Source organism: Falco biarmicus, chromosome 8 (genome assembly GCF_023638135.1).
Source record: "Falco biarmicus isolate bFalBia1 chromosome 8, bFalBia1.pri, whole genome shotgun sequence".
NCBI classification, from domain to species: domain Eukaryota; kingdom Metazoa; phylum Chordata; class Aves; order Falconiformes; family Falconidae; genus Falco; species Falco biarmicus.
The window spans coordinates 8,662,921-8,686,093 of NC_079295.1; the positions used below are offsets into that span (position 1 = coordinate 8,662,921).

Sequence of the window (23,173 nt, forward strand, 5' to 3'; positions counted from 1 at the left end):
ATAGATGGCTTACAATAAAACAAACTCTCTGAAATTGATACCTGAATTGAGTATCTAAGTAGAGAGAATGCAGTTGGTTTTTAAAAATAGTTGAAATGCTTGTCACTATCCTGATTATTTCTTGTATCTGCCACAGATTAAGTCGGTGTTCATCTGTTTCAGAAACATATTTTAGCAAGTATATTTAGATTAAGTTCAGAATCACTGAATCATCTTTGGGATGAGATGGAACCTGAAAGCTCTGGGGCAAAAATACTCTGCTTTCTTGCATTCTCTCTTCACTTTATAGAACAACGTTTGTTTTAATTGTGCAGCTTTCTCTGTACTGACATTTCAATTACAGGTGCTTCAGTATGAATCTGAAGGTTTTAACTCATAGTAGCCTTAAATTGGTTAATGAAGTACACTAGCTGGCTTTCATTAACAGCAGAAAAATGTTTGCATATGGCTGCAGCTTATCTCAGGAGTTCATGTATTTATTGCTGTATATTTTTCAGTGAAGATCCTACCTAGCCACTAGGCTGCCTAAAGTGTTATGGTTGTGGTACTGCCTTCTGGACAAAAAAACCCCAACAACAACAACAAAAAAAACCAAAACCAACCCCACCCACCCCCCAACCAAAAAAACAAAACAAAACAAAAGCAAAACAAACCATAATTTTGAATATTTTGATGCACTGACAAAGTTGATTGTAAATCCAGTGTGAACTTGTAGATAGTTGTGGAAACAAAATGCGTTGGTTGAAGGATTTTTCCTACCACCACTAAGCTGCTAATGAGTGATCACTTTGAGTCCTAACAAAGATACAATAACAGAAATGGGTTGCAGGCTGAACAAGCAATATAGTGTGGCTGTTCTCTGGATCTGGTGTTAGTTCTTATAATTATGGTGTATTTCTCTCTTGCTACACAACCATTTAACTGTGGGTTTTTTTCCTCACTAACTACTGTGTCTGAAGATGTCAGCAGCAGGAGTTGGCAGATCTGTGGGGTTTTCAGTGCTAGGCATTTTAAGTTTTGTGTATTTCAGGGCTTTCTTCTCTGGAATAGAAGATGTAGAAAATGTGAATTTGCAGCAGCACTGCTGAGGAGATATGTGCTGAACCCCTTTTATTGACTTCTGATGGGCAAGATTTAGGTTTCATCTCTTCTCTCAAGGTAGCTGTAGAAAAAGCACAGTAGGTCTTTTGACAGTCCAGCGATTGCCCCACAGATGATCAGTCATGTCTTTCATATGTTGCAAACTTTGAAGGGTCAGGGTACTCCTTTAGGTACTTCTGAAGCTCGTATCACCATCATATCCAAGGGCAAGTAGCCCTGAGCACTTGAATATTGAATGCAATCTAATTATGGAGTGGCAGCTACACGACTGCAATGAAAGAAGCAAAAACTGTTTGGTGTCTCAAAGGAGAGCGGGTTGCCTAATGAAGAGAGGGGAGAGGCAGGAGGAACCGTGCTCTGGCGGGGGATATTAGTCTGGTTGCCGAAATGGAGGGGGAATTAGGAAGGTTTGGCAGCTCAGAAGGGGATTTTCATTAGGGGGCACATCATTTTTCTAACGGAGGGAAGAGCTAAGAAATTTGAGGCTAAGAATGGTCTTGTCTAGAATTTGTAGCACAATTTTAAGTAGGCAACATTAGGTCTTCTGCTGCAATTTTACCATTTATACGGCGCACAGGATAAATTACCCTTCATGCTGCTCTGTGTAAGGTTTAGTTTCCAGCTGCTTTGTGGATTATTCTTCACATTTCTAGAGTAACAAGTTGTGGGCTTTTTTGCTTTTTAAAATGTATTTATTCTTTTAGTGTCTGCTTTCGTAGAACTTGGCTAGCGTTCAGGTTGTGGGTTTGAATAGGTGAATTCAGACTATCCTGGGTTTTTTTCTGGTTTTTTCCTTTGCCTTCCGAGAATGATAATTTGGCAAGACGGTATTGTTTGTGTTAATGTGATGGCACAAACACACCTATATTCAGGTTGAAGGAAAGAGGTAAATATTTTCTTTGACTAATTACCTCTCTCATGTGAGAGTGGAGCTTTCGCTGAGAAAGTAGTTTTCATTCATGTGTGGTTTTAATTCAGTTTTGGTCTTAATTTAGGTCTTTACCACACATGATGAAGACAAATCCATGTGCATATGTTAAAATCTGACCTTCGGTTTGCTCTCTGTATTCACTAATGTGTTTTAAAATATTTTAATGTATGGCTTTCCAGGCTCCAGATCAATAAACCAATGGCTCTGAAATGACAGAGTGCTACGATATTCCTCTGTAATTTAAACATGATTAGCTGATGAAGGTTATGATCAATATGCCAGGGAAAGATAAATTAATTGATATCATCCTTTCAGGATGATAAGAGGCCTATTGGAGGTGGGATGTAACTAATGAAGCTGCTGCTTCATATATATAAGCCATTTTTTATACAGTGTATTCTCACTAAATCATGGTTATGCCATCATTCATTTACATGAAAAACATAAGCCACAGACCAGTTTGTTATTAAAATTGCATTCATTTGAGAAGAAATTGTATGCTTACACTGCTAAACAATATCTCTGCCTGCGTTATAATGTATTGAGGGAAAAAATCTTGGAATTTACATAAAATATCTTTTTGTATTTTCTGAACAAGACAGATTGAATGCTGTTGGTTTAATTACGGCCAGTTTCTGTGCGACGGCTTTTTAAGTAGATGCCAATAGTTGTTGCTGTTCTGCCTGATTGACTGGTCTTGGAGACCATGCCAGTGACTATGTTCATGAAGTGCTTCACTTGGTGGAGATTGCTGCATGCAAGGAAGATAAATTTCACAAGTAGTGCTTTTTAAAAAAATTTTAGTACTGCTTTTGGTTAGCCATGACACTGGTTTCTGTTTCTGAAGACTGAAATTTTGATTACTTCTTAATTTGTGACCTAAAAGGTAGGCAACAAATACAGCATTAAGGATTTTATTTTTAAGTATTTGTGAGCTAAAAAGAACTCTTTCCAAAGGCCTTAGCTGAATGGCAGATTGAACTGAAATGCAAGTGTATCGAAGAAATTACTGAAATAGTGTGACTCCTTTAAAACTGAAAAATTAGGGACATGTGTGGAAGTTGCTGCATGTCGTATCAGATCTTTTTCCATTTTTTGTTTGAGTCTGCTAATCTGTATATAGAGATGTTAGTGACTCTGATCCCTGTATCCTTTTCCTTTACTTGTCGAAGAAGATTCCTTAGTAAATGGCAAAATAAATTCAGCATTTTTCTGGCTGTACTAGTGCTGCTAAGTAGTAAAAGTTAAAACTAGAAGTCGTGATACAGCTTCTTTCCGTAATGAATTTGAACGGACGGTGATGTGTGGCAACACAAATCCAGGTACTCTGTGTTGGGGACCCTTTATCAGTTTCATTACTTTGTTTGTTTCAAATACTTTAAATTTGTGATTGCCAAAACTGATTGTCCTAATGCAGCGTCTGGTAATTAAGAAAAGTCCGCCTAATTCCTCAGCAGCAGAGAGTGCACACCGCCTTGTAAACCAAACCTGCTTGGACTGGGAGTGAGTGATAGCTTTCCTAGTGAACCGGCATTCTGTGATGTAGGACACCTTCCAGGGCTGTATCAGTAAACAGCACTGAGATGCACTTGAACTAGGTTGGTAGTCAAGTGTTGTTTATACTTATCTTCTGTCTGCAGGAAGAACATCCCAAAGAAGAATGGAAAATGTGTATTACCATAAGCTTTGCTAGTGTGGTGTTACAAGCTCCTAGTGGACTTGGAGCATTCCTGGTATTGCTTTCTGTAACTTGTACACCTACCTTTTCCCCTTCGGATTGAAGGTTGCTGGTTCTCTGGAGCTCACCTGGTAGAGCGAGAGTACTAGGGCAATTTCATCCATGTGCAGAACAGAGTCAGTCTCTCACATGGAGCATGTTGTGGAAAAACACCATCTGTCATCTGAATTGGATGTGTTACAATGAATTTTTGGAGCAGGCTTTGGCAACGGAACACCGTGTCTTGTGTATTACGCATTCTATATATTTTTGACATGCCATGTTTTCCAGTATGTGCTATAGCTTACCCACCTGTATGTTTTGTTTTTCTTTAGTTGCTCAGAAGATCGTTGCAACTAGGAAGAAGCAGCAGCTCTCAATTGGACCCTGCAAATCCCTACCAAACTCTCCAAGCCACTCCTCTGTGTGTTCTGCCCAGGTTTCTGCCGTACATATCAGCCAGGTACAGACTATGATGAATGCTTGCTTGAAAAAGGAGCTGATAGCTTGCTTGTCATCTAATGTATTTAATGCCAGTGCTTTTTTTACTGCTTGATACGTAGTTGTTTGTGGTTGTCTTTTTTTTTTTTTTTTTTTGAAAGGTATTGGTGATCTGTAGCTTGAAGCAATATTTTTTTTTAATTGGCTTGACTTTGTTTCAAGAAGCTGCTGCAGTAAAATACTTCGGCTTTAAAGCCATCTTTGATGGTCCTGATTTATGCCCAGCAACCTGCTGTTCTGAGTAGGCCCATTGTTACGATAGCAGGATTTGCTGTACTGTGTTTTAAAATTACCTCACTATGTTTTTGCTTATTGTTCTCATTCAGTTGTGTGCTGAGCGATAATAGCTGGTGTATCTCAGTGGTTAGCGTGCTGGAATTTTACATTTGTGAGCACTGTGCACAGCTGTAATTGCCTGTCTCAGTTATGCTCAGTTGAAATGATTCCCCTTTAATGACATAGCGATACATACGTTGCTATTGGCTTGTAGATACTATGTGTAAAACCAGAACAAAACGCTACCTTTAATGTATGGCAGGAAAGTGGTGGCCTTGAGGATCTTTTTGGAAACATACGGTTAATACCAAAATTTTCTAACTTGCACAGTTTTTACCCACATATGGTAATACACTCTCCTATGTGCCCCCTTCCTCAACGTGACTGTCTCTGTGGACGTTCTCAGTTAGGATGTCCGTAAGCCCTGTCATTCAGACCCAAGACCTTTGCAGCCAGGCAGATTGTGTTCCCGCGCTGCTCTCGGCAGATGGATGTATAGGGCCACCATCATTTTGACCCTTACCGTCTGTGGCCAGAGCTGTGGCCCCGTGTCCTATAGCAGTCTGAAATGTTAGGTATCCACCAGGTCTCCTGGCATGTGTTCCAGTCAATAATATGCCAATAGTGTCTTCTAAAGTGATGTTGCAGTCTTGAGCCACCCATGTGAGGTTTTGTTTTATCTATGGACCTTTCTGCCACACTGAGAGTGTCTGCTTTCTGGCAAAAAGCAGTAGAGTGAAGAAGTTTTCTATCTTTGGGGAAAAGCTTTTGTTGTCTTGTATTTTTTTTTGTCCCCTTTTTTTCCACTTTGTTTTTAATTTGAGGTGTTACTGTCTTCTGAAAACACTCTTGAGGTTTATTCCACAGGGTAAGGTCTCTGGTTTATCTGTGGTCTTGGGCACAGGAGACCAGCCACTTGGTGGAAACTTCTGCCATTGGGTTACCTTTAAAGATGCATATGCTGGTTTGGTCTTGGAATTCTTTGCTCTGAGATGTTCTGCCCTGAGCTGAACCCAGATACCAACCTCAGACTGTGACTCTCACTTCTGCTGATTATGCCAAAAGAAAATACTCACGTTCAGGCCCCCCTTTCTAAAGCAGGTGTTAGGGTACATGGCTCTTTTGAAGAGCCCTGGTACCTTCTGGTGAAGTACAAGTTCCTCATATGGAAGAGGTTCTCCCCTTTCTTGTTGTATGTGACATGGACTGTTCCCTCAGCCGCTCTCTTTCTGACCAGTCCACTGCTCAAGTGCTTGAACTAACCCTCTGTGTGAAATGCTTTTCTTCCAAACAATTTTCTCTGGGTACTTGTGTCTGTTCATACTTCTAGACCGAGAAGAATTATGCTGCCTGCAGGGACTAGCTGAGACCCACCCTATTCAGTGGTGAAAGAGGAAACATGCTGTCACAGAAATGCGGGCAACGCGTGGCACCGTTTCCAGTACTGACCTTACTCTTGGATCCGAGAATGTCCTAGTTTATTATTATGGTTTTCCAAGACTTTCTAAGGAGGATAGATGATGCTTTGTGCAACCCAGTCTTAGCCGCCTGCATCTCAATGCTCTGCATTGTCTTAGAGCAGTTGCGGTCACTCTTCTTGTTAATGAATCAGGTTTGATGAAGAACATCAAATATCTAGGCTCTCACTGGTTTCCTACCCAAGTCTCATTTGGAAGCCAACAGCAAATAGCAAATTCTAGACAAGTACTTCACCTATGCAGCAAAGTTCTTGCCAGTGATAAAGACTGTTTGGGAAAATCAAGACAAAGTAGCTTTTGTGATAAGGATCCTTACAATCTGTTTCAATAAAAATGAAATAATGTTCTTTACTGCCTTTACCAGCTGGCATAATTATCTAAAGGGGCAATTGCAACACCAGTCAAAGAAGTTTGTCTTCCGAGACTGATGTCATGTCTAAAAGTATAGGCCATAAATCTGTTTCATGTCTCAACCCCTTTGTGCTACACTTAAAGGCAGTATGACCTTGTTTAAGGAAAGGAAGCTGAATCCTTATCCTAGACTTAAAAGAACTTTGCAACTGCAATTCCAGGTTTAAGATGATCTGGGGGAAGATTTACCATCTCTGATCTTGGCTGGAAGACTGGCTGGTGTCTTGCCCTTTAGAACATCTCTTTTGACGTAATGATGTTTCACTGAAGATTTCCTCCATGAATCAAAAATGTTATCATTACAGTGCCCTGCCACTTGCATTCTCCACGGGAGTGAAGGCCTTCAGAAGCAGTGGTTACACGGATCACTTCAGATAAAGTCAGATATTGTTCCTTCTCTGGTTGGATCACTCTGGCGATCTTAACTCCTGCAAACTGTCCGGATGACATTGCAGTCAAGAGCTTAGGCTTGAGAGAAAAGAAGAAATAAGTGTCACCTTACCCAGTCTAGTCTTTAGCATGCCTTGGGGGAAATTCTAAGGCTTAATACCAACAAGGGCTTCTCTACCCGGTAGTTTCAGTTTTCAAGTGGTGAAAGACTTGTTGGTGTGTTTGGATGCATATCGATACTCACGTCCAGCAGTCCGAGGTGGTGATCGCCCGGGTCACATCTTCCAGAAAATGCTCTCAGATACATCTATGCTTACGCACTTCCTCTATTTCTAGAGGCCTGTTTCACAGCATGAGATGCTGCCTGTTCCAGTGACAGAACCCACTTGCGTTTGCAGCAGGTGCTATTGCTTTTTGCTTCTCTGACTTCTTGTTTACAATGCATGTATGTCAGTGAAGGTGAGGGTGGAAACCTTTGATAGCCAGAGTCAATAATCCTTGGTGCAAGTGCTTCACATACATACGTTGGCTTTCAGGGCAGCCCAGAATGCATGCAAAGAATTTTATTATTAAAATCCGAGGGTATCATTCATGATGCGTGATGGACAGAGCTATTGTATACTCTGTCAACAAGAAGGATGGTATAATACTGCTTATATTCTGCTAGGAAACAATCTGTCTGATGCATTGAGAAGTATTTCAGTCAGCAGTTCACCTTCTGTTTTTTTCTGAGCTCTACAAGGGGTAGACTGAGCTGTTTTGAGAGCAAGAAGTGTTGTTTAGTGTACTGAAGGCCTCTTACCAGCCACAGGGTGTCTTGGGAAAGGTCTTTTTACTTTGGCCATCAACAAGAAATGCATACCAGGCGATACAGACTTCTGTATCTAGTGTCCTCCCCATCTCTATCCCACCTTTCAGTCCTCTCACACCCCCGCCCCTTGCCAGTCTTTCTAGGCATGATATGCTTGTAGACCATGCTAAATCTTATTTCAGTATAGGATGAGTTCCCCTTACATCACAAAACCACATAGGCATTCCTTCCCCCTGAACTCATTCCTGTACTGAAGGAGTTGCTTGTCCTTTACACCTGACATACCAGGAATGTGTTTTTAAGAGATTAACCTACAAGAGCAGTGCCAACATCCAGCAGTTCCAAAGGGCTCTTTTCTCTACCCAGACCCTGAAAGTGGTGACCATCTTGTTCCAAAAACCATGAGGCTGCTCAGGTGAGTCCCACCTCTGGTCCCCAGTGCATTCCATCTGAGCTCAAGATGCATCAGAAATCCATGGGAAGCAGCCCTGTACTGGATAACCTGTTGAGCAGTCACCTGGAGCTGTGCCTGTTCTTAAGTTTACACTGCTGTAAAAACATCTGAAAATCCCATGGCACGACACCTGTAGTTGCTGTTTGTGTGAAGGACTTTGGGCCCTTCTTCAGACCAAGTGATGATGTGGAGATTCTAGCTAGGAGTCCCCAGCAGTGTGAGCTTACTGAGGGGCTACAGTTTTGAAGGTAAAAAATGAAAAAATATTTACAAGTTACTGTAATTCCTCGAAATCTGTAGTCTGCATTTATTTTCACACTTGCCGTCTTCCCTGGAATTCAGCTGCTTATGTTCTGCTGTGAGAGGGGACTGAAATGGCACCGTGTTTCCATGCCTGCCTGTACTGCGTGTGTTCTGCTGTGACAGAGCAGGACCTTAGACTCCACACCTTCCACGCTCTGCATTTAAAAATACTACCTGAGTAGTGAGTGCTACCATGTAAAGTCACCTGCAAAATCATTATACAGTGTGGACTTCAGTGCCAAGAAATGTGTTTACTGGTCAGCAGTGTCATTATCCTAGGAGATTTGCATTATACCCAAGAAAGGTATGGAGCTTAACGTACATTTTACTAAACTGCAGCTCAGGTATGGCTAGCTCACGAGCTTTGTCCCTGCTACCTGCTGCAAATCTGTAAACATGCATTATTTATGCTTGCCCTATGCCTCCATAAAGTTTTTACTGCAACATGATTGTCTAAATATGTAAATTAAACTATTAAAAGCAAAGTGCAGTCAGCTTAATCATCCATTATTTTATTGTAGACGAGACCTGATTATAGATAAGCACTAAACAGTATAGGGTACAATTATCTTATTTGTAGTGGGGGTCATTTGGGATGAAATATTCTGTTGTTGTATTTTGCGCGCTTGAATAAAGAACTACATTGCTCAGCTAGCTTTTCCTTCTGCTTTTTCATGTCATTGCAAAATGAAAACAAAATTTTTGTTCAAAACAGAGAAAGTGGAAACAATATTTGATACCATTGCAACATCTATCATAATCCTTTTGTATTTACAGGGCTATTTCTAAGGAAGCTCTAATATTTATTTAAAACGAGCTTTTTATGTACGTGTATGTATCCCCCTTCGTTCACATGCATCGTTTCACAGGCAGTGCACATGTATATGGAAGTGCGTTCTCCAGGACTCAAGTGTTGACTCAGTGCATCTGCTGGTGTACTTTTTCTTCCTTTCTTTATCTTCACAGGACAGCAGTTACATTCCTGTGTTAGTGTTTGTTATGCCTGTTGTTAAACTTTTCCTTTTTAAGGTCTCTGAAACTTCAGACTCAGACTTGATCTTCTCTTAGATTTTCCAGTTTGTAACGCAGTTGCTGCTGCTGTATTATTGAAGCCTGTTGTCACATTTAGTTCATTAAATGTTATTACTGATTTCATTGAGATGACTTTTTTGAGTGCCAGCTTAGTTTGTCTTTAGAAGTTGTCTTCACATTCTTGGGGCTCTTTGGTCTGTCTGATAGGACAGATCTGCTCTTTCCTCTGCCTTGCTGTTACAGCGAAAAAAGGCAAAAGCTCCTGAGATGGGACAAGTTTTAACACGTCCCAAAGGCTGAAGTTAAATTGCTAAATAGGGGGAAATAATACAGTTACCACAGGACAGTTTTGGTCTTGCTAGACTTGCTGAAATCTCCAGAGTTGTTTTTCGGGGCTTAGGTCTGATATCTGCTGTCAAATTTGTATTCCACAGCAGCGTACTCAACGATTTCTGGCTTTTGCCGAGGCGATGACTGAACAGTTTCTTCCTTGATATGTCTTTGGATGTGTGACTGTATATCACCAAAATCCCTTGAATAAATTGGACTCCTGCCTATAGTGTTTTCAGATGAAAGACTGAGATAATGTGACTTGCAAGAGAAAAATCGTACACAAGTGGGCAAAGAAAAATGTGTCCCGACTAAAGAGTTTTCTGTGAGGCTTCGGTGTTTCTATAGAAATATGTTTTTCCATGCTTTCCCCAAGCACAGAAGGTGCAGAGACCAAATGCTTTCTGTTGTAGGGTATGTAATCTGTGCTTTTGATCCAGACTTGCTTTATTCCAGCTGTTCCCAGACTCCCTGAAGCTCTGGCAGTCTCTTGCCTGTTTTAGAATTGGGACCTGCTGCCTTCGTTTTCTCCTCAAGCAGTGGTTCGAGGTGTTTTTTTCTGGAGAGTGTCCTGGTATATCCAGAGAACAGGAAAAACTTTGATTCTCTTTGTGTTGGCTTATTTGTCAAGAAGAAAAATTTCAGCTTTATTCTTCCTATGCTCTCATTTACTCGCTTGGCCTGATTTTTATACTATGTAAGCTTTATGAATCATTCGGCAATACCAGATAACTTATATAAGGTACAAGGTGAATATTTTGCCACCTCTGTGTAAGTGGCCAGTCAGGAACACACCCCTTGCAAATACAAGGGTAAGTCCAACCTTTTCTTAACACAGGTCACTGTCGTGCCAAGAATTACTCCCTGGTTTGTTTACTGAGGAAATCTGAAACGTGTACGAGCTTTGAAAGTGTGGCATTTGACTTGATTCGGTCCTGTTTCTGCACAGAACTGCGGATGCTGTATACAGCTCTTGACAGGCTTTAACGCTCTCGTTGGCACTGGCTGCCTTTGAGGTAACTGCATTGAACGGGCCTGTTTGGTCAACTTAGGCCAGGTTGATAGCTTCATCTCGGTTGGTCTTACCTGGTAACAGCGTAGTGACAATATTCTGCTAAACCTGTGCTTGCTGCCAGGACTTGGAGGTTTTTTACAGCATCAGTCTGTGTGGCAGCAAAGCCAGAAGGCTGTATGAAGGTATACATTTCTGTGAATGGAGTGTTAACTAGTCACACAGGGTGTGTTCTGGAAATAACGTATCCCCAACATGACAGACTTTCAGGGTTTTCTGTAACAGTGTTCTGAAGCTCATTCACCACCATCAGGCGGTGTACCTTCCTAGCAGGAAGGAAAACCAGGGTTGTACTGTTTATATCCGGAAGCCGAGCACATTTGAGGATGGGCGTGCTGCCTTAATGAGGGGGGGAAACCAGTCACCCGAGAACACAGAGTAGGGACGTATCTGAGTAAACGGTTCTGCTGAGACTCAGTTTCCCTACCTAGAGTCGTCTGATTGACTCTGTCCCTCTTGCCATGACTGGTTAGAGCAGTGGCCCTTTATATTGACATCTCTCTCAGGTGTATCCAAGTCTCGAGAGCAGCTTAGTGGGAAGACTTGTTTGAAAAGGTAGTGTTATCCTGTGCTATGTCCCAACGGGTGTTAGAGTGCTTATTTGGTTGGGTTTGAGTGCCGCAGATTTGACCGGTTTGTCTACAGTCGGCAAATGGGTTTATATGGGACACATGTTGGCCTACATGTGCTGTGAGGAAGATTATTCTTCAGGTTCACTGACTTGATTTTTATCACTTGGGACAAACATAAAGTTTGTGAATTATAGTTATTGCCACATGTCCTAAATCCTGTACTTTGCGCTAGTGAACTTGTTATTAAGCGCTTGCATACCGATGGCAGGGAACTCCTCTCTATGATCTTAATGTAAAAAAAATATAGGCAAGGTCCCTAGACTTCTGCTTTGGTGCAAACAACCTGACAGAGACCACTCGCCACTTTTTGTTTCCTTCAGTGCGTAGGTTCAGATGTTACCGAGAATATGGTTTCCAAGGGCTTGTCTGGTTGCATTTTTCATTGCTTCTGTCTGTGCAGGCTACAACTTGGAAGTCACGTCTGGGCTCTTTCTCGTCAAACCCATTCTCTATATCGAGGTGTTTCAGAACAGCCGTATAGTTTTATATGTTTGCTAATTATTAGCAGCCTTTGTAGGAGTTGGAGCTTGTTCAGTATTGGTAGCTACGCTTTTTTTTTGTGGAAACCTTAAAGTTTTCCACTTCTAAGTCTTTCATTGAAATAGGTAGGGCGGTGGGTTTTTTCCCAGCCAGTGGATATGATATGGCTTATTTCGAAACCAGCTCGATTTTATTTACAAAGTTGGAAACCTAGTGGGGTTAGTATGTGCGAAGAGAAAAATTGCCTGCAGGACTTATAGAAGCTGCCTGTATAGGAATATTTGTCTCTGGGGACTAGAATGCCCAACATGTGTGTGTTTTCCTGTAGGAGTTACTCACTCCTGGAAAATAAATCACTTAAAAATCCAGGAAAACAGTGCCTCATTGCAAAAAGTACAGAATGATGCTACAAGATGGCAAAAGGTTTAAAATTTTAGGGAATCCTTTCTGATGTCTGCCAGGAAAATAGGCACTTAGGGTAGAAATCTGTTAATTTTAGGTTGTTTTTTTTTTTAAAAAAAAAAAGGTGGTGGTGCATAGTTATCAAGTTGATCAAACTGCAAACAGAAACATAGCTGTATCCTTTTATTTTCAACAGTTTGCCGTTCGAATCCTGTTATCAGCTTACAACATCAGAATCTTTCCTTCTTGCCTTTTTCCTCTCCTTTCTGTAGAAGAGGCTTCTTCTAAGTGTTTTGAAGCATAACCCTGTTGTGATCTTTCTTTTCTCCACCATTTCCATTGCTTATTGTCACCTTTCTTCTCAGGTGAGCCTTGCAGCTGCATAGTTTTAATCTTAAATGTGTTCAGTGCCCTTTCCTGTTAATGGTTGCTTCCTTAGGTTTCCTTTTCCCTCATTTTCCCTGCCCCGGGTTGGTTCAGACATGGCAGAGTGGACAGTAGGGTTTCACCACTCGAGTCTGAAAGCCGTTCCTTGGCACCAACATCTTTGGTCTCTTTCCCTAATGCTGATTGTACAGTTTTTGAGGTTCCAGATGTTCCCCCCTAAACCTCCTTTTGTCAGCCACATTTTAAGACTTTCATACTACCCTCCTCATCTCTGACATGTCCAACAGTTTGAGTACTCATTTTCAAAGTCTTTGGCTGTTTGAACTTCAGCAAAGTTTTGGTGATCACTTTGAGCATCCTAGGTACGTGTTTATTCGTGACTGTTTCTCAGGGAAGAGTCTTTCCTGTGCTGCTTTGGAGAGGTAGTCTCTGACTTCCACAGGCTCAGTGTGCCTTTGTGCAGGCTGTTTACTCCTGTATGTTTGCTGTGCTGCTTGGTGTCTCCGCATGATGCCATAGAGAAAGAGAAAGCAAATGTAGGGCAAATTAAGATCACTTCTTCCCAGATTGTCCTGCTCATCTCTCTGGTGTTACCATTCTGTGTTAGGACACTAAGAATTACTATTTCAGCTCTCATTCTTTCATCATCTTTGTTTTATATGCATGGGCCATCTCCAAATTTTGCTTGCTACTTCCTCTGGGTAATTGAATATTAGAAAAAAATTTCTGAAGATCCTCTGCTACTTTCGGTACCCTTCCCTCTGACTTCCTGACTGCCAGTGTAGACACAATGAAGGGAAATGAAATTTCATGTCCTTTATATATGCTTATATATTTAAAGAGGGCAAGAGGAGGACTTTCTCCATCAAAAAGCTCATTAGCGGTGTTGTCAGTCCTATTTTGTCACACAGGAATGAGCTGAGGAACATGTTGTTACTTACAGAGAAACAGTGATTTTCAGCTTGGATTTTCTATCTGCATTGATTGGCCCTTTAGCCCAAACATAAGCTGCTTGTCTCATGCCTCTTCCTTTTTATCCTTTGCTTCTTAAATTAAAAAAAAAAAAAAAGGGGGGGGGGGACGGGGGGACGACATGACACAATTTGGAAAAGCTGGAAGAATCAGAAGAGGATTTAAAATCATTAAAAGAGACTTCAGCCGGATGATATAAAGGATTGTCTCCTACTTGGTTCTCCTTCAGAGGTTTAATCTTGACTGCTTGCAAGTTAACATCCTGGTCCGTACGCTGACCTCCCCGGAGCGTGAGAAGTCCCATCGCGCTGCTGGTGCCTCCGCTGTACGGCAGCTTTGGGCATGTGTAAGTGCCGTCACTAGTGCAGGTGCAACACTGAAGAGCAGACAGTGGAGTGCCTGCTTTTCCTTTGGAGCAACCTAACCTGGGGAATTCCCACCTACAGCAATTAAGATGAGACCAAGTAATGGGTTAAGTGTCATGGGAGAACCCTTCTCCTCAGGCATCCTGGAAACACCCTCTTACCTTCTTTCCTCACTTCTTTTAGGAAACTGGGCTGCTTTAAAGACGCTCTTTCACCCTTTTGTGTGTATCACAGAGCTTTTATTTCCCCCCTCATAAGTTATGTGTGAGTTGTTGCCCAGACCCTTCACCCACTGCTGCTTTTCTGGTGAGCTTTATGTCAACAGCGTGCAGAATTTTCCACCTTTGCCCTACCCCAGTCCCCCATCAGCACACACAGTATATCCTGAAAGGGTATATTTGTATCTGACAGGAAAAATATTAGTCCTTTGGCCTTTCCAGACTACTTTCACATCCTTTGCGATGATTTTTTTTTTTTAGTATTCCTTTGTTATATGCAATAATAATAAAAAAACCAAACAAAATCAAGCCTTTGTTCTTAATCACCTTTTGGTCCTTTCCATTCTGTCTGGTTTCCTCACTTTCCTGCTATTAGTAACTTGTTACCTCAATTCATTAATTATTTTAGAGGCTAAGTGCTTTATTTCTTTTGAGACTATGATATAACCTTAAGTTTGGGCTACACTGAATAAATTGGAATGTCTCCCTTGAAAGCTTTGTGTCTCTGTACCAGCGGCTTCAGCAAATATGTTGGGAGCTGTCTCACAGCAGCAGCCATTTCACAATACTGAATTATTTGCATTTGCTTGATTAGCTCTCAGTGAACTGATGTCTTCAGACTAGGATTAAGTCCAGCTACGCAGTTCTGTGGCGCTAGGTATTTTTTCTTAGATTTGAGGCAGAATTTGACTTAGCAGTTTTTGAACTACAAAGCCAGAATTGGCACACTTTTCCCAGTGTTTCGCTTACTTGTACACTAGTAAAACAGACAAAACTGTTTCTATCCAGTTAAGACTATGTTGTGTAGAATGAAATGTGAAAATAGGGTATCAACAGAACTATCATAAGTTGTCAAAAAATAATGGTGGAGAAAATATTTAAGGGCTTGGAATAGAAATGTGTGGAAAAGTGGCAGTAGGGCAGTCCCGCTGTGTTCCTGAGCCTAGGCTGCTGTTCTTGAGTATCAGGACTAAGTAAGATACAGCTGTGGATTGTAATTTCTTGAAAGCAGTGTATCACTGTTTAAAACTAACTTTAATCCTTGCAGACCAGTAATGGAGGAGGGAGTTTAAGTGATTATTCCTCCTCTGTCCCATCAACTCCAAGTACCAGCCAGAAGGAGCTACGGATTGATGTTCCTCCCACTGCCAACACACCAACTCCTGTCCGTAAACAGTCCAAGCGCCGATCCAACCTCTTCACGGTGAGTGAGCCAAGGAAGAGACTGTTGCTGTGTTTTGCGTAGTGCTCTGTGGTGGCGGCCTGAACTTCAGCCCTGTTGAGTTGAGCTGGTCTAATCCAGACAGGAGCATTGAGATGGTTCTGTACACTTGAAAACAGAAGCAGCCTTATAATTACCGTGGGGCAGTTCTGTTTGAGGACGTAAACAGAAGCTAAACACAGTGAAGTTATCCCATTAGGAACTGCAGTGAGAGAAGTGAATCCACAGTTGAATTCTGGAGCCTTTATCTGACCTTAATTCTCAGGGCTGCCTAGATTCCCTGGGTTGGCAGCAATCAAAGAGCAAGCTGGATCTCTGCTCCCCTTGTAAGTCCTGCCCTTACCCTGAGCATCGCTGCTGACTCGGGGCTGCCTTGGGAGGTCTCCTGTGTTCGCAGAGAGGTCTCGGGGTTTGCCATGGGAATGCCATTCGGTACTGCAAAGCGGATCCCCTACGCTACCTTTATTACTATACTGCCTCAACTCACTTTTCCAGGGTTAGGAGAGATGATGGAGATTAAAATGAGCTTTCTCTTCCCAAACCATCTGTTTTTTGCTTCATTGAGAGGCAAAATAAATGTACCAAATAGAAAGCTTGACTGGTCCAATATGATAGGTCTTTGTTATGCATAAGTAGCTTGGGAGTTGATAATGAAGCCTTGAGTGATGATTTCCTTAGTTTAGCAGCCTTGCTGAAAGCTTTGGCATTGTATTGTGTGCGTAATTGTGGTTTTGTAAGCAGTTTTTTGACACTTAACATGCTTTATAGAAAACGCAGAATCCCTGTGGGCTCGCATGTCAGTCCCTTGGTGATTGTAGCTACTTGTCAGTTGTGTTTAGAAAGCCACGACTTCATAAACAGTTTGTATTCTTTTTTTTGTCCCAAAGGCGATGTCATGTTTGCTTCCCAAAACTAGCTCACCACTTGGTTGTATCCAGGGAATCGCATACAAAAGTGGTAAAACCATTTCCTTGTACTCTAAACAAAACCAGATCTCTTGGCCTTTAGCAAGTAGAAAGTTTTGTCATCGCTATGGAGTGCTGCCGAGTGACAGTACGGAGTCTCAGGGATTGTATTTCATGTGTCCATCCCAACAGGGGTGTTGTTTTTTTTTTTTAATTTAAAATAAGGTCTTAGAAAGGAATGAAATCATACATTTGTGTTAAGGTGCACGTGTCTAGGTGCAAAACAATAAAATGCACAGAAGTGAGTGATGTGATAAAAAGCATCCAGTTTTGATGCTGATACTCTATCGCAGTTGTGCTGTTTTCCTCCTGTTGGTGGGAAGACTTGCTGCTGCCGAGGCTTACTCAGGAGTTACCAACCCCACTAGATGTCAGTGTCAGCCCAGGAACTGCCAGCAGTTACACCTCTGGAAATGCACCGAGATGCTACTGCATCCCTGAAAAGCATTTGACGACCATTTCTAGTCTGAAGGATGCATAAAACGCTCTAAGGGTTCTATGGATGTTGTCGACGTGGGAGACTGGGGATGCTTTAAACTGTAATAAATGTAAATTTGAGTAAGTGAATAGAGAAGAGTATACCCATCTACAATTGCAGAGAAAGGTTTGAGAAGAACATTGTCAGCTGCATTTGCTATAAACAAATGCACTGAAGCTCTGGTCTGTGATAATTAACAGTATAATGAGGATCAAATTTACTAACATGAGAGGATGTTGATAACTGTCTTCATGTCCAGTAACTGAGGGGAAATTGGGGGAAAACAAGACCTGTGGGGGAAACAAAAAAAAAATATTGACTTTTCAGAATTAGTTCAATCTTTTAAAATCTGGTCATACTGAATGTTGTGTAATGAGTTGCCCTGTAATCCATGTCCTGAAGTATTTTAACAGTGACCCAGCTGTAACCCAGGTTTCATACTGTATCATCCAAGTTATAAACTGGACTTATTTTGCTGAATAAACAGAGGACCGGTATTTTCTGTCTAGTTGTGTTTAGCTCTGGGTTTTTTGCTGTGCTTCTTTCCTAGTCTGTTACTTGCTTATGCCTTTATCACTCACAGAATCAAATAGATCTCTATTAAATTGCAAATTACCCCTTGTTATCTAGCATAGGTAATATGTTTAGTTTCCTACATGAAGATAATTTTAGTGTTGGAAGAAAATTGGGTTAAGTAGAAAACGGATACTATTTTTCATAAATTGATTATAGCTTTTGAGTAGGAATAGGGTTGAGAATTTTAAGCATGTTCGTGTTTAAGCTTTATTGCAACAAGCTGACTTTCTCCTTGGGTGATAAAATAGATCAAATATTAGCAGAAGGGTAAATGCGCTTTGTTTTGTGCAGTGTATTAAACAGGGACAACTAAATAATAGTGTATAGTGCAGGTGGGGATTTAAGATGCACTTGCATCTTAAATGAGGTCCCCTTCAGCAAAGAACCGATAATAACGGTGTGTCCAGCCAGCCCCATATGGAGTGAGTGACCTGCTGTAGGGTAGGATGCATCTTCTTTCCCATATTCAATAATACCTATCTTACAACTTCACAGAATTGCAAGCAAGACTTTTTTTAAAAAGTTGAAATGAACTCTGTGTCTCAGTGTCTACTATTAGAGATCAGTATTCTTGCTTTTGGGGCTCTGTGGACTGCTGGCACTGGATTCTGGTTGTGCCCAAACTCGGGTGCTGTATCCCTCTGGGATTAAATCTTGTCTTGATTAAATATGTCTTGACAGACATAACTTGGGTAAGGTTTTATGTTGATGTAAGTCTTTGTATGACTTCCAATGCAAAGAGGAAGTCAGTCAAATAATACTACTCATGCAAGTGTTTTAATTTTATTTGTTTTTTACTTTTTCTGGTTTGTTTCAATGAAGCTTTAAATGAATGACTAAATGTGTAGGTGTGGCATCAGAAAAAGTCCTAGCAAATATTGATCCAGAATGGTTTAGTGTCTTTTCTGCCCTGCACCCCCCACCCACCCCCACTCTCTAGGGTGTAAGATGTATTGTGTGTGTCATAGGTACAAAAGCATAAAGGATCAGAATATATCTATTTCACTGCACAATGAAGAGCGGAGCCTGCTAAGATTCTGCCCTTGAAAATTTTGTGTATTTTGTGATTACAAGCAGCTAAAATTGAATTTGCCTAACAAATTCCCGTGTTTCTATACTTTTGGCATTTGGTGATATTTTTCATATAGACATTTCCCTTCTGTGTGCCATGTATTATTTCCAGATGCAGTTACTTTTAAGGGGTGGAAGATGTGATGGTTTCAAAATAAAATTAAAAATAGCGCATAGATATTTAACTTGCTTTTCAGAGGCAGGATCCTTTCTTTAAAAAAAAAAAAAAAAAAAGTCAGATAAAAAACGAAACATTCAAGTTGACAACTTCCCTCCCAAGGATTTGGCTACCTTCACTGAGTTTCTTTAAAATGTCACTTACGGGCGCTTTGCGCCATTGAAGCATTGTTTTGCCTTGTATTATTGGGAAGTGGCACTTTCAGATTCAGAAATCTGTCTTGAAGGACGAGGAACAATAGTTATCCTGAACATTGGATTTCATCCCTCCCACTTGTTTTGCTTTCTTTCATTTATTCTTTGTTTAATTCCCCGGCACGTCATTCCATTGCCCCGAACCATAGTAACTAGTGATAGGAGCCCATTCCCGGCGGAGCGGGGAAAGCAGCATGGGATCCCTGCTGGGTGAATGTGTTGCTTAGAATGGTGTTACTTGAAGTCCTCCTCCATGGGTTTTCTCCCTCCCCTTCCCTCCTCTTGTGCCCAAAGGCAGCTGTTTTGGGGATTTTTTTTCTCCCTTCCACCCCTTCATATAATATGGAAAATGGGTTTTAGCTATCAGTGATCCTAATTGTTCTCCTAATTTCCGTGCCTTTCAAACATCTCTTTCTGCTGAAAATGAAAAGCGGGATCTTGTGTCGCTCTGGTTTTCATTAACTTCCCATTGTGGTACTGGACATCACAAATGTGTTCATTTCATATATCATCTCTGATTTGAAAAGCACATGAAAATGTTTTCCCATTTTCGAAATTGTGAAAGTAATGTTCCTATTGAAAAGTAATGGAGTGAAGTTGTCACTTGTCAGTTCAGTTATTAAGGAGGATGACTCTCAGGTCTTCTTTTTGTAATAAAATAAATCTGTCAAAATCATTATGCTCGTGCATTCTTTCACAATAATGGACTGGAATCTGAATAACTTCTTAAAATTCCTATATAACTTTATAAAGTCATGAACTAAGCGCTGTGAGTTACTCCTAGGGTGCTTACAGCATCACGTAAAGCCAAGATGGGGCCATTCAGGTTTTCATCATTGCTTAAATTTTTCTCATGCTGATTTTTCTTCATCGTGTTCAGGTAACTTATTTCAGCATCAATCACTACCTTCCGCAATTCCAACTTTTAACCACCCAAAAGTAGAAAAAAATTGAAAGTTAAAGTCAACATGATCAAAACCAGCATCATAGAAATTTTGTTTCTGAGTAGTTGATAACATTTATAAAAACCATGCAAGGGAAGTTAAACGTATGCATGTATATATCAGATTTTTTTAATGAGAAGCTGGAACCCTCGTTCCTCTTTGGAGCTGCTGTTGGAAACTTCAGAAACGTGCCCCCTGATCTGCTGGGTCTTCAGGCAGTGAAACTGTAACTCTTTAAACCCAAACACCATTTCAGACTAGTGGATGGTTGAAAATTACAGGCGGTATTTTGAATATTCAGATTTTAGGACGGTTGTATACTTTTGTAGATTCTAACTTGCGGCCTTGGAGTCTGTTTTTATGTGTCAAAATTGCTTTAAAAAAAAGAAAATAGGAAGCGTCCTCTATGTGAACTGCTACATTTAATGGAGCACAAACTTTCTTTTCACTCTGCAGTCTCGGAAAGGGAGTGACCCAGACAAAGAGAAGAAGGTCCTGGAGAGCAGAACAGATAGCATTGGAAGCGGGCGCGCAATCCCAATTAAACAGGTAATGTTGAAATACTTTTTTTTTTCTTCTTCTTTCCCTTCTTTTTTTAAAAATTTCCGTAGTTGGAGACACACCTCGGGTCTTAAGCACTCTGATGGCGGGCCGGTGCGCCAAGACGCGTTTGATGTGCTGTGGTGATGAATGTGGAAGTCACTCACTTGACATCAATTAGGAGAGGTTCCTATGTGTATTAAAATAGGATCATTAGAATAAGAAGAGGGAAAATGTGACAACAGGCCTAATGAAGTGCAGTCTGCCGGCCTGCATATGGAGCGGGTTTCTAGGCTGTGCTGGCTTCAAAGCTGCCTTTGTAGAGGGGGCTTTGATTGGGCCGTGTGCTGCCAGTCGGCAGGGTAAATCAGATCGCTCTACAAGAGCCCCTTGTGATCGCAGAAATAGCCTGATGTGGCCCTAATTTGCTACTGCAGACGGACATCTGAACACAGTTTCAGGCTGGTTTGTAACAACGAGGCAATTAGTTGTGATAATCATAGCCGGTGTGTCAGCTGTGCGCTCTTGTTTGTAATTTGCTAATGAAGGAATTGTAACTTTGATTAGGTTCAGTTTCATTTAGACCTTATTATATAAGAGAACGTTTACAGCTGTAATGTGTGGCCTTAATTAAACTTCCTCATTACACAACAGGACTTGAATTCAAGGATTTGTTTTGGTCTGTTTTACTAGCCTAGATGCACTTTCATTAGCCCGGAAACTCAGTGCTAAATTGTGGCTGTGAACACCCCTTTGAAAGGCAAAAGCAATGCCAGCGTCTGATGCGAAGTATTTGGGTGAATGAGATCATTTACTTTCTCAAATTAAATGACGCTGAATTCACACGATTAAGAACACTGTGCTAAGCGTTTCTACGGCACGCTTTACAAATAGTTTCTGTGATAGTGTTTACTTCTGTGTGAGTTACTTCGCTGGAGGTAGCAAAAGTGCCAAGGGAAGGGAGCTTATTTTCTTGTCACATGGTTGTTTCCAGTTTCTTTTGGTGGCTTTCCTACTCTCCAGAGGGTCACTTGCCTCTTCTAATCTTTCCTCAGTCCATGCTTCATCTTCCCAGGTAGCCCTGGGTCTCCTGTCTGGGGGTGGGTTTATGTGTGTTGGGTTTTTTTCTTTCTTCTGTTTGGGGGGGGGAGGGGGACTTGGCTTTGTACCCTTAACTATTTGCAGTGATTTTCTTCCTTAAAGGCAGTTAAACAGACCTTTGGGGACCATCAGGCAGCAAAAGTGCTGTCGTGTCTGTGAATCTCTAGTAGACAAATTTTAATCAAACGCGCTGCAATTCAGAAGAGCAGTTTGAAACCAGATAAGCTCAGTATTTGGCTCTGTGTTCAGGGGAGGAGATTCCAGGCATTTAAAACAAGCTGCAGGGTTTTTTTCTGTAGCTTTTGTATGGTACAAGATGGGTTAGACCGGCTGGAATTCTTTTGGGTAATGCTAATTAAACAGAAGTGTCTGTGAATGCAGCTGAGAATGAAAAAATTAGGAATATACTTTTCAATATTTATTCAAGGTGTACATACTGTTCTATTCTAAAATGCCTTCGTATGAAATTAACGTGATTAAAAATGCACTTGTAGGGAGAGTATTGTAAGGTAAGCATTTTAGGTGGGATTGCACTATACCTCGTTGTAATGAAATAGCCCCTCTGAGCTCCTGAATTTTGGGGTTGAAAAATTCTCCCTGGAGCTTGGTTTCTAAGTATTACCAATCTTTTGGGAATGCATGTTTCTTGTTACTAACGCCGATGATGGCAATTTCATTTTGTCACGTACAAGCAGTTATCAGCAAGTATTTGAGCAGGTCTGTAGTCGGCAGATAGGACCCTATTCAGGTTTGGAAGGGTGCTAGAAGAAGGGAGGCTGAGCGGTGTGCCGTGCTGTGGGGTGGCTGCTGCCAGTGGTGTTTCACATCGTGCATACATGTCAGGAGAACAGATTTGGGAGTTCATGGCTTTCCTATGTTAACGTCAGTGAAGTGTAGGAGACAGGTGCCACCTAGCCATTGAAGCAAAAAAAGATGGAGTAGGAAAAAATACTTTTTTGATGTGGAAACATTTAATTAAAAAAAAATTATATACAATATGTATTCATACTGACAGTGTTTCATTACTTTTAAAAACCCCATAGATAGTTTGTAATCAAAGGTAACTTCAAACTATGACTATTTCAAGCAGAAAAGGCTCCTGAAGTCTGACCAGGGGATTGCTTTTTGTCTGCCCCCTACATAGGTGGAGAGGTGCCACTTCTACTGATAGCACAGAGTTAAGTTGCTGACGCGACTGTGTTCTCAGTGGGCTCTACAGGTGTCAGCTACGTGGACCTTTCCCTGAGGCAGTAGAAATTCCTGCTACAAAAGATGGTGTCTCTTATTTAATATATTAACTGTGAATAAGACACAGGGATGCGAAAAGAGCTTTCTGGCCTAAAAACTGTAGTATGTCATGCTACTGTGCTGCTTAGAACGAGAAGCGCCTTCCATCGGGATATGTTTCTGTGACGAATGGTCAGGGAAGAGAAAGAGCAATCCAGTTTCAGGGAGTTGAATGCAGATCGTAGCATTCACAGTGTTGCTGTAGGAGAGCAATCTTACTATATTACGAAAAGATTTTCCTTTCGATCTTTCTGTCACCGTGTTTTTCCAATGTTTGCCTTCCTGTTAGCCTGCAAGTCACTTTGCGCTACCCTGTGCGCCGGTATGGTGAGTAACCTCCGGTTATGTTAAACC

The 23,173-nt window shown here is 41.2% G+C and overlaps 1 protein-coding gene across 11 annotated transcripts in view; it reads left to right on the forward strand.

Moving 5' to 3' along the window:
- Positions 1-23,173, forward strand: part of AGAP1 (ArfGAP with GTPase domain, ankyrin repeat and PH domain 1) — a 382,734-nt gene that overhangs the window by 180,845 nt on the left and 178,716 nt on the right. For 10 of the 11 annotated variants that reach the window (XM_056350248.1, XM_056350249.1, XM_056350251.1 and 7 more), the window contains 3 exons: positions 4,085-4,212; positions 15,312-15,467; positions 20,348-20,440. In XM_056350248.1, coding sequence (XP_056206223.1) covers positions 4,085-4,212; positions 15,312-15,467; positions 20,348-20,440 — 377 coding nt within the window. The remainder of the gene's footprint in view (positions 1-4,084; positions 4,213-15,311; positions 15,468-20,347; positions 20,441-23,173) is intronic. The other variant, XM_056350246.1, reaches the window with a different exon arrangement.